Source organism: Typopeltis vanoorti, chromosome 19 (assembly GCF_054136105.1).
Source record: "Typopeltis vanoorti isolate ZY-2024b chromosome 19, IOZ_Tvanoo_1.0, whole genome shotgun sequence".
Taxonomy (NCBI): Eukaryota; Metazoa; Arthropoda; class Arachnida; order Uropygi; family Thelyphonidae; genus Typopeltis; species Typopeltis vanoorti.
The window spans coordinates 44,442,438-44,455,175 of NC_143567.1; the positions used below are offsets into that span (position 1 = coordinate 44,442,438).

Sequence of the window (12,738 nt, forward strand, 5' to 3'; positions counted from 1 at the left end):
GCACAGTCAACTCCATTATAACACTCACTTGCTATAATAGGCTATTGATAATTCCTAGATTAAAAGTGGCATGATTAATAATTATCAATATATTGATTGACAATGCCCCATATTACATTTGTTTTAAATGAAATCCAGATTAAACTATCCATTATAATAAAGTATAAAAAATTAATTATTCTTATTGCCTCTAAAAGTTGCCCCATATTGCATTTGTTTTAAATGAAATCCAGATTAAACTATCCATTATAATAAAGTATAAAAAATTAATTATTCTTGTTGCCTCTAAAAGTTTGCTAATAATGTGAGTCAACTGTATAAACAAAATCTTTTCATCTCTCTGATTACGCTAAAAAAATTTGAGTACAGTGAAAGCTACTTCTGCAAAATTCAGCTTCCTAGTCTCCACTAGATTTATTTTGATATTATGGGTACATGCTCCTTCAGTTTATAATACTCTTACAACAAACAAAGGCATGTTATTTGTCTTGTTCTGCCTGTAGGCTTCAAGAAGAAAATAATTCAGCTATCCATATCTTTTTTTCCCCTTACAGTTTTATTCTAAACATCCAAAATTTGTGGAACTATAAAAAATAAATATAGTTAAGACAATAATGAATTGCTGCAATAAACATGACAATTCTCGTGGAAAGGCTTAGATGTTGGTTATGCATTTTCACTATATTATTTCAGGAAATTACAACGTACTAGGATATACATTAAAATAAATTTTAATATATTTCTATATTTCGGCAACGTCACGCTGCCATTTTCAAGAACTTAGGTACAAGATACGTGCACGCAGGCACAGCAAAACAATAAATGAGGAAGAAGTATGAAGCTATTATTTCTCCTAAAGTCCTGATGGTGCCCTCTAGCGGGCAATGTTGGTATTCTTGGGTGATTGGGCTGAAGGTCTTCTGATGTAGGTTTCCCAAATTTGAGGAAGTCTCATGCAGCCAAATTTGTTGAGGTTTGGCTCGTTTCTTAAGGCTGAAGCTGATTCTATGAAAAACCTTTCATATCTGTATTTGCTATGGTGTATTATCCTGGCTTTTTTCCACCATATTCTATGGCAGGTATCCAGAGCATGGTCAGCAAGACCAGAGTGGCTGTATTGGTGAAACCGGATGTAGTCCTTGTGTTCTGAAATTCTGATATTTGCTGTCCTGCCTGTTTGGCCGAAGTAGGACAGCTTACAGCTGCAAGGGTCCTGGTACACACCAGGTAGGTCTAGGGGAGGAGGTTGGTCTTTTGTTGAGCAGATAAAGGATGCCAATTTTTTTATATGGTTTGTAACAAGAAGTTAAGTTATGTTTTTTTAAGATTTTTGTGATTTTTTCTGAGGTGCCTCGGATATAGGGTATGGTGATGGATTTAGAGTAATCCTTGTTGTGAGTGGGAGGGGGGGGGGTTGTGGTTTACTGGTTTTAATATTTTTTGGATTTTTTTTTGGGGGGTAGCCATTGGCTGAGAACGTGTTGAGGATGTGGTTTAGTTCTGTGGTTAGGGCATTGTCATTCGAGCAGATAAGTTTAGCCCTGTTGTGTAGTGTCTTAATGACTCCATATTGTTGTGAGGGGGGGTAATGGGATTGTTGGTGAATGTATCTGCCTGTATGGGTGGGTTTTCTATGTACTGAGAAAACCAAGGTTCCATCAGGCTGGCTGGTGACTAGTGTGTCTAAGAACGGAATGCAGTTGTTTTTTTCTTCTTCCAGGGTGAATTTGATTCTGGGGTGTTGGTTGTTTAAGTGTGTTAAGAAGGAGAGGAGTGCATCGGAGCCATGTGGCCAAATAGCGAATACATCATCTACATAGCGAAGCCAAATGGTTGGTTTTTGTGGGGCAGAGTTCAAGGCTTGCTCTTCAAAAGTCTCCATATAAAAGTTGGCCAAGGGTGGGGAGAGTGGAGAACCCATGGCTGTCCCCTCTATTTGTTTGTAGAATTTTCCTTGCCAAACAAAATAGCCTGAGTTCATTGTGAACTGAAATAGGGCTGAGATATCGGAAAAAAATTTAGCTTGGATTAGCTCTAAGGATTCTTTGAGTGGGACATTCGTAAATAAGGAGGAGACATCAAAACTGACCATTATGTCAGTGTGTTTGAGTGTAAGGTTTTCTATGCTGGCTTTGAAGTGGGCTGAGTTTTTTATGTATGAAGGTGTGTTGCCAGTATAGTGTGAGAGAGCTTTGGCCAAATGTTTTGCTAGTTTGTATGTGGGGGAATCAATGCCATCCACTATGGGACATAATGGCAAGTACGTAATGGCTGGCAGGCCTGATGGAACCTTGGTTTTCTCAGTATATAGAAAACCCACCCATACAGGCAGATACATTCACCAACAATCCCCCCCCCTCACAACAATATGGAGTCATTAAGACACTACACAACAGGGCTAAACTTATCTGCTCGAATGACAATGCCCTAACCACAGAACTAAACCACATCCTCAACACGTTCTCAGCCAATGGCTACCCCCCCAAAAAAATCCAAAAAATATTAAAACCAGTAAACCACAACCCCCTCCCTCCCACTCACAACAAGGATTACTCTAAATCCATCACCATACCCTATATCCGAGGCACCTCCAGAAAAAATCACAAAAATCTTAGAAAAGCATAACTTAACTTCTTGTTACAAACCATATAAAAAATTGGCATCCCTTATCCGCTCAACAAAAGACCTCCCCTCCCCCCTAGACCTACCTGGTGTGTACCAGGTCTTTTGCAGCTGTAAGCTGTCCTACTTCGGCCAAACAGGCAGGACAGCAAATATCAGAATTTCAGAACACAAGGACTACATCCGGTTTCACCAATACAGCCACTCTGGTCTTGCTGACCATGCTCTGGATACCTGCCATAGAATACGGTGGAAAAAAGCCAGGATAATACACCGTAGCAAATACAGATATGAAAGGCTTTTCATAGAATCAGCTTCAGCCTTAAGAAACGAGCCAAACCTCAACAAATTTGGCTGCATGAGACTTCCTCAAATTTGGGAAACCTACATCAGAAGACCTTCAGCCCAATCGCCCAAGAATACCAACATTGTCCGCTAGAGGGCACCATCAGGACTTTAGGAGAAATAATAGCTTCATACTTCTTCCTCATTTATTGTTTTGCTGTGCCTGCGTGCACGTATCTTGTACCTAAGTTCTTGAAAATGGCAGCGTGACGTTGCCGAAATATAGAAATATATTAAAATTTATTTTAATGTATATCCTAGTACGTTGTAATTTCCTGAAATAATATAGTGAAAATAAACATGACAGAATTAAGACTGATGAGTAAGGACCAATATCTGTAGAGCCAATCTTCTCTCTCTTGTGGTTATATAGTATGGAATGAATGAACGAATGAAAAACTACTCATTATGCAATCATTTCGTTATCCTTAAGCAGTTCAGAAATTCTGTCCATTTGCTTTTTTGAAATCTAGTTATTTAAATTTATTTAATGATCAAGCTGCAGATGAGTGATACAACAAAAGTTAATATGTTGTTAGCTTATGGAAATGTGAGGAATGAAAAAAAAACATCCATTGTTTATTTTGCATTTTATACTACTTTATATATGATATTGTACAGAAAGCTCAACAAAATTCTTGAGGCAGATTTATTAATAAAATAGAAGACATACATGGAAGATAAGACATAGCTTACAAAATATTAAGGAACTTAAACAACAAAGAAAGAGATACAGCACAAATCAACATAATACAAGAGAAACAATGGATAGAACATTATAAGAATTTATGGTATGACCCAAATTTAATAACAGAAAATAATAATAAAGAAATCAACGCTGATATAGAACCAACAAAATTGGAAGAACTAAAAGATGCGATAAAAGTATCAAAAAAATAGAAAATCAACCAGATTAGATGGTAAATACCGAGCTTTGGAAATATGGCAGAGAATATTTACATCACAGATTCTTAAAATTAATAAATTATTGTTGGAAGAGATGTGAGGTTCCATCAGATGAGTTAAAAGCTAAGGTTATGTCTATATTTAAGAAAGGAGACAAAGGTGATTGTTGAAATTACAGAGGAATAAGTTTATTAAATACGGGTTACAAAATTTACAGTAAAATCCGGAATAAAAGACTTATTGCAAACAATTTATTCTCAGAAGAACAATATGATTTCAGACATGGACGATCATGTATAGACAATATTTATGTGCTAAAACAGATTATTCAAAAAAAAAGATGAGAATTTAATTTAGAGATTCATATGGCCTTTATAGATTATGAGAAAGCTTTTGATAAAATATTTTGATATAAAATAAAATATAATGAAATGAAAAAACAGGAATTTCCATTACATTTGGTACAAGCTATACAAAGTTTATATAAAGATACAAAAATACAGTTACAGTTAGGTAATAAATTAACAGACGAGATTGAAATAAATCAGGGTGTCAGACAGGGATGTAGCTTATCTCCAACTCTATTCAATATGTATATTGATCAGAATTATTAAAATATGGAAAACAACAATAAAACAAGGTATGCAGTTAACCAGAGAACTGTTATCAATATAATGCTGTATGCAGATCATCAGATTATATTACAAGGTAGTGAAGATGACCTTCAAAAATCAGTTTATGCATTAAACAAAATAACCCAACAATACAATTTAAAAATTCCACAAAAGAAAAAAGTGATGACATTTAAAGGTCAGGATCATGTTAAATCAAAAATAGTTATAGAACATAAAATACAATAAATATTATGCAGCCTAATTATTTAGGCTGCATAACAACATCTAAAAGATAAATATATAGAAAAAATAAAGAAATTTTAGAAAATCTGTGGGACAGTTAAAAGGACACTGAAAAAAAAAAAAAAAGAAGAAGAATAGAAACTTGACAAAAATTTTACAAAGTAATGCCCACTCCCACTCTGTTATATGGTTCAGAAACATGGACAGTTAAAAAGAAAGATGAAAGTAAGATACAAGCTACAGAGATGAGATTTTTAAGAACAATTAAAGGATGTACAAAATTGGACCATATAAGAAATTAAGACATCAGAAAAGAACTAGATATGTAGCATAAATGAACGCTTAATGAATATAGAGAGAAAGAGAGAATCAAGGAATATAGAGAGAAATGAACATCTATTTAGGATGGAAGATATTGGCTACCAAAAGATTTGGATAGATATAGACCAAAGGGAAACAGAGAGAGAGAGAGAGAGGGGGGGGGAAGACCAGCGACAAGATGGAAGGACTAGTGAAGCCAGAACAGGCAAATGCCTAATCTTTGAATAGAAGAAGAAGATATATTTGTTATTTTTTTCTGGCATCCCCTCTTTTCTTCCCACACAAGTTTATTATACTATCTTAGTACATCAATGTCGAGTGCTTTAATGTCATGTTCATAGACATCATAATTTATATCCAGAATAATACATCATTAAAAGAATTGTAGATTTAATGTATTTACTTAGCAATATTTTCATTGTTTATTGGGTACTCGCTGTGGTCAAATGAACAGCACACCCACTCTGACAAATCACTGGTTTGAATCCCACTGTATACATAGATGTGTGTGAGATCATTCATGTTTATTCAGGACCAGAGGTGGTAGGATAAAGTTCCATGTTTCGTTTCTAGAACAGGATTTCTGAATTACATAAAAAATTTTTTAAATGTATGTATGACATATATATATATATATATATATATATATATATATATATATATATATATATATATATATATATATATATATATATATATATATGTTAAATATGTTTTAAACATATATATATATATATATGTGTGTGTGTGTGTGTGTGTGTGTGTGTGTGTGTGTGTGTGTGTGTCATACATACATTAAAACTCATATATATATATATATATATATATATACAATTTTAATTAATTTTTTTTTATGTACAGTCAAAGTTACTTTCCTGCAAAAGTTCAGCTTCATCTTATTCACATGAAGGCATATTACTTTTGTTTTGTCTGTATACTTGAAGGAGAAAATAATTCAGCCATCCATTTTTTTCCATAATTGTTTACTCTGTTAGTTGTTATACTCTAATTACATATAATTAATATACAGAATACACATTTAAATGAATAATGAAAAGGCAAACATTTTCATTCTTCATATATCTGAAGAATAAGAATGTTTGCTTTCTTCCAATGGTGTGTGTAGTCAAATGTAAACTGTGAGATATGATCACAAAGTTTCTAGATTGTTTTTCATATAGATAACAATTCCCTTGTAATTTGACAAAGTAGAATAGTGTTGATGCCATTATCCTTTCTTTTAGTGTTACATGGTGATCAGCATTGAGTGTTGATGCCATTGTTGAAACCATTTATAGCTTTTGTAATTTAAAGTCAACAAGGATTGCTTGCTTTTTTATATCAGGACTGATAATATTGAAGGAAGAATTCACTTCAATAAATAAAAACATTCTTCTGCAAAATCTGGAAAGCAATGAATTAGCTGAATAAAACACAAAAAATAAAAATAAAGAACAGCCAAAAAATCTGAAAATTTCATGAAAATCCTAAAATCCAAAAAATTCTATCTTCTTTGCCAGCATTCTTACAGGCATGGATGATGTGCATCAGCACTTGCATACATCAAAACAACGTTTATTCTCATGGAGGCCTAGACTAGCAGTCTCAATGACTGCTGTCTGACTTTACTCTCTGGGTTACACTTAAATGATTATGATTACTTCTGAAAGTTATGTAGGTGTAAAACCACCATCCGAAATGTATTTGTTTTTGCCTAATCTTAAGGTATTTGGATTCAGGTCTTTCAGGTATAAAATTAAACTGAAACAAAAAAATAAAAAGTTACTGATTGTCCAAAATGAGTCAAATTTGCAAATTTCATGTTAAGTGAAATTGATGGTGATGAAGATTGCTTAAAAAAAAACCATGTTATTGTTCACAGATGAAACTACCTTTTACATTAATGACCACATCAATCATTACAACTATAGAATTTATAGATCAGAATAAGCATTAAACACACAACATGAATACAATCACATCACATCACAGCATATGCACATTCATGATATCCTTGATTCCCATATTACTAAAATGGTGAGATAAAATTTAGACATTTGAGTATTCGGTGTCTGAAATTTGTCAATGTAGTAAACTATATGTGTGTGTGTGTGTGTATATATATATATATGTAGAAAGTATTTATTATACCCAAGGTAAAAATACTTTCTACATTTATATCTCCTCCTGAGATTTTTATTTAATAAGGTTAAAACACCTTATGGTAACTTGTTCTGGTAAAATACTTATAAGCTCTATATTACTAAAATCTTGATATTTCTAGCCTGGCTCCCACTGATGAGACCTCAATAAAGGTCGAAACCGGTCTGGATAGTGGCCCCTTGCCTTTAATACAAAGCATCATACATCTCCTCCAGGAGATGTGCTTTGCATTATGAGTAAATATTAACATTAGTGATCAGAGCTTATTCTACTTTTACCATGAGTTACCTTGGTCTTGCACTACCTGCAGGGTCAGCTAGACTTGCATTACGTGCAGGTGCAAACTTGACTTATTTGTCTGTTTGCTTACTTGGGAAATGGAGTAAAACCAGGTTTAAAAAAAGAGCTTGGTATCTTTAATGTGTGTATATATATATATATATATATATATATATATATATTAACACCAGTTTTCATGTAGATGCCTGACATTTTATAAACATACTACTTATCAAATGTCAGGCATCATATATATTGGGTTGGCAAATAAGTTTGTTCAGTTTATGCATTAGTACATGTTTATGCTGCTTCGCCTATTGCTATTGTGCAGTTGAAAGGCGACATTTCACATAACCTTTCGGTGAATTTTCGTTCGGCCTACTTCAGTTGCATGTGTGTAACATAATTTAGAAATGGAAGGAAATAACGTATGTTACTGGCATATTTTGCTTTTTTATTTCAAAATATGCAAACAAGCTGCGGAGGCCAATAATAAAACATGCAGCGTATATGGGAATGGCGCCTTAACAGAACGCATATGCCAAAAGTGGTTTGCCAAATTCCATTTTGGAGATTTCGACCATTTTGATGTGCCTCACACCGGTTGCCCGACCGAGGTTGATTCGAGTGTTGTGAAGGATATCGTCGGCAAAAATCTGTCACAAACAGTGCGGGAGATTGCTGCAGCACTGAACATATCCCATACAAGTGTTGAAAACCATTTGCACAAGCTGGGATATGTTTCAAAACTCAATGTTTGGGTGCCGCATGAATTAACTGAGGCTGATATGACTGCTCACATATCCATCTTTGATTTGCTGCGACGTTGCCAAGAAAATGTCCCATTTTTGAAGCAGATGATTACGTGAGATGAAAAATGGGTCGTGTACGATAACGTGGTATGTAAAAGATCATGGGGGCACAAGAGCGAACCGCTGCAAACAACCTCGAAAGTGGGATTGCACCCAAAGAAGATCATGCTCTCTGTGTGATGGGATTATAAGGGTGTTGTCCACTACAAGGTGTTACCGTCAAGCAGAACGATTGATTCTAATGGCCCGTGCAATTAGCACAAAATGTTCTGAATTGGCAAATCGGAAAGGAGTTGTCTTTCACAATGCCAGACCTCACAATGCCAGACCTCACACATCGTTAACAACCTGGAGTAAATTGTTACGTCTTGGCTGGGATGTTTTGTCGCATCCTACATATTCACCGGACCTGGCACCTTCAGATTACCATGTATTCTGATCATTGCAGAATTCTATGAACGGGAAAACCTTCACTAATGAAGAGGCTATCAAAAGACACCTGGATCAGTTTTTCACCAGTAAACCTCGGGAGTTTTATGAATGCGGCATAATGAAGTTGGTGGACAGATGGCAAGAGGTCATTGATAAAGAGGGTCAATATATAACTGACTAGTATGTATTATATACATTAGTGACCAAAATTCTGGAAACCTTTTGGAAATATTTCTGAGGTTTGATGGCTCATAACACCACTTTTTTTTGGCATAATACCATAAAATTATATATCAATGGAAAGATAATTTAATCAAGAATGTAATGCAATAACTTTTATGAAGGATTTTTTATTAGAACAGCAGTTATAAAGAAGAAAAGTGAAACACATAGAAAAAATGAGATACACAAAAATTCTCACAGTGTGAGTTAATACTTAGTTGGGTAACCTTTAGTGTTAATTACAGCCTTACAGCGCTTTCCCATGGAGTGAACCAAGTTTTTTAATTCTGCAGCTGTTATAATGTGAAACCAAGATTAAATTATTGCTTCTATTGATTGGGTTTTATTGGTGGGTTGTTTCTGACTAACTTCTTTAGTCGGCTCCATAGATTTTTGATTGGGTTAAGGTCTGGGCTATTCCCAGGCCATTCCAGTAGTGGAATATGATTATCTTGAAACCGCTTTTGCACACAGCAGCAACATGACATGGAGCTGAATCCTGTTGAAATATAAATGCTTCATTGTCTTGGAAAAGATCACGTGCGGAAGGCTTCAGTTTTGGCTCAAGTATTTCATTTATGTATTTTTGGTCATTTATATTCCCATTAATCACGCAAATTCTGCCCACACCTTTGGATATCATACAACCCCAGACCATAACACTAAGTGGGTGTTTCACGGTAGGTGTAATGCAATCAGGATGCAAATCTTCTCCGATTCTTCTCCTTACTTATTTTATGCCATCACTACCAAACATGGATTTTATGCCATCACTACCAAACATGGATTTTATGCCATCACTACCAAATAACACTGTCCAGTTAACATGGGTTTTAGCTCAGTTTAATCTTTTCAACCTTTGTTTGAGAGATAAAAATGGCTTTTTTCGTGGAATTCTAGCATTTAGACGAAATTCCTGCAGTCTGCGCCGAACAGTCCTTGCACTCAACTTCACATTGTATTGCATCATTTCATCTTGTATACACCCAGATGATTTTCTTCTGTCATGTAGGCACAGTCTCTCAATTCTTCTATCATCACTTGCTGTTGTGCACTTTTTCCTGCCTTTACCAGTCTGGTTTTATAGTGACTGAGTCTCCTTATACCTCTTTAAAAATTTAGAAATGCCACCTTTGGTTAAGTTTCCACCAATTTTTTTTCTAATTTCTTCATAACTGTAGCCTTGTTCGCTTAATAGTACTATTTTACATCGCTTTCTGGGTGACCAGTCAACTCTTTGCACCATTTCTTTAATTTTATTATGTTTTACAAGCTCACTAAATGAAGGAACACAAAAATAACCAATCAACTTGATAGCAATCACGTAACACACTCCGACAAATGCCCTCCTCTCAGCTCCAATACATGACATCAATAGCTGAATCCTACTGTGACCTTATTGGCTCATTGCCAAAACAAGATGACACCTGATTGGCTCTCTAAACACTCATGCTCATTGGCTACATTGAAATGAAGGAAAGCTACTTCATATCAACTTAAGCAAGTTGTGCTTCTTTTTTTCTGGTTATTTGGCTATAACTTTTCATAGAATACAGATAATTGAACAAACTTTGTTGCATTACATTCTTGATTAAATTATCTTTCCATTGATATATAATTTTATGGTATTACACTAAAAAAAAGTGATGTTATAAGCCATCAAACCTCAAAAATACACTTTTTCCAAAAGGTTTCCACAATTTTGGCCAGTAGTGTATATTAAATAAAATGTGTTTCATTCCACTTTGAAAAACTGAACAAACTTATTTGCCAACCCAATATATATATATATCAAGAATAAAAAATTACATTATATAACCACTAAATTTTTTAACTTACTGATATGGAACTTATATATTTCAGATTGTTTATGTGGCTCCCATGAAAGCCCTTGCTGCTGAGATGGTGAGAAACTTTTCTAAACGACTTGCACCTTTTGGAATTATTGTAAAAGAATTAACTGGTGATATGCAGCTAACAAAATCTGAGATTATGCAAACACAGGTATGAATGTATTTTATTAAGTAATAATTCAAAAGTATATTTGATTTATTACTTCAAGGTGAGTGCCTTCCTTTTGTTCTTCTTGTATATGTAATTCTTACTTAGTTTAATGGTACATCAAAGGTGAAACCTGATTTGTTCTTACATTATGTTCTATAAAATTGTTTTAGCTCTTTATTCCTTTGACTAAGGGTCAAAACTAGATAATTAAGAGGAGACTTCCCCATAGCCTTTAAGGAATGCTTATAAGGAAAGCATTTGAGGGTTAGATCAAATCTTCATTCCTTATCTTTCCTTGGTGTGCTCTTTTAATATGTATCTATCTGCATACTGAATTCACAAAGACAGGCATCTTGGAATCACAATTTGGAATTTGGCTAACCAAATTGTATTATGTATTGGCTAAAACCAAATCACAAAGACAGGCATCTTGGAATCACAATTTGGAATTTGGCTAACCAAATTGTATTATGTATTGGCTAAAACCAAAAACAAATATGATAGAACAATATGATGAAATGTCATGTTAGCAGAGCACAATGCTAATTAGAACCCTGCTTTTTTTTTCATCAGGAGAAACAGAGTGAATATGTAAAGTCAGCTGGAACAAACTGAAACTCAACATTAGCAGAAATGATGGTAGGAACCATCAAAGGAAAAGAATTGGAACTGGCAGAAGGGTTAGAAAAGTATTGTATTGACATAATTTGTATTACCAAAACAAAGAAGATTAAAATAGGTGAGATTCTAAAATATAATAACTATAAGATATTATACTCATTGATTAGGAAGAGGAATGAGTAAAGTGTAACAATTAACACTAAACAAGATGATGATAAACCTTGAATAGCAGGCAGTTTTAAGTATTGGTGTTGGCACATTTCATAACAAGAAATAGGTAATGAGACTTATTTGTGTCTAGCATCGCAGAAGGTTCTGAGGAAGAATTGAAGGAGATTTTTTAAGAAGGCAGTTGATATATAGGAAAAGCTGGTCTTTGATGAAGATCTAAACAGCAGAGTAGGAGGTGAGAGAGCAAAACTAATAATGAAAAGTACCTTTTAATTTATGTTCAAGATATTTGAACTAGTCATTATTAAATACCATGTTCCATCAAAAAGATATGCACAAATTCAAATGGAGAGAAAACAAGAAATAAGAAACAACTAAATCTCCAAAGAGGTAATTTAGAGGTGACCTATGAAAGAGAAAACTATGTAAGAAAATTCTAAAAGGAGTCAGTCATGCAGGTTTCAGAGGTGAACTGTGGATACACAACTATTCTTGGTAAAAAAATGAAAGAATTTGAAAACAAGAACAAAAACTTTAGAAAAAACTTTGAAGAAAACATTGATTTCAGCAAAGTTTGTGAGTGAAGTTGTTTGTAAGGATATTAAAAAAAAAAAAAATCATGATTTCATGATGGACTAAAGAAGGTAGAGGCAGTCCTGAAAAAAAAAAAAGGCATATTGGTGGAAGTATAGAATGTAATTCAACAGATGTCATGTTCTCTCATGGTATATATGTAAGAAAGTTAAGCTATGTGTAAAAGTAGCTAAACATCCTGCTGGTAAACTTTGATGAGAATATTATTATTATTATGTGGCACCTCCAGGAAGTCCAAAAACTCATTAAGGGAGAGCACCTACTCTAAAACACTCTGTCTCCACCACTCAATCCACCAACTACAATGAACCACAACTACACTAATGCTATCTACCACCCACCATTAGTATTTTCATAGAGAATCACAAACATCCCTGCACAAGGCAGGA

At 34.2% G+C, this 12,738-nt stretch overlaps 1 protein-coding gene across 4 annotated transcripts in view; it reads left to right on the forward strand.

Moving 5' to 3' along the window:
* Window positions 1-12,738, forward strand: part of obe (activating signal cointegrator 1 complex subunit obelus) — a 596,544-nt gene that overhangs the window by 166,969 nt on the left and 416,837 nt on the right. For all 4 annotated transcript variants that reach the window (XM_090409638.1, XM_090409636.1, XM_090409637.1 and 1 more), the window contains one exon: window positions 10,823-10,963. In XM_090409638.1, coding sequence (XP_090265764.1) covers window positions 10,823-10,963 — 141 coding nt within the window. The remainder of the gene's footprint in view (window positions 1-10,822; window positions 10,964-12,738) is intronic.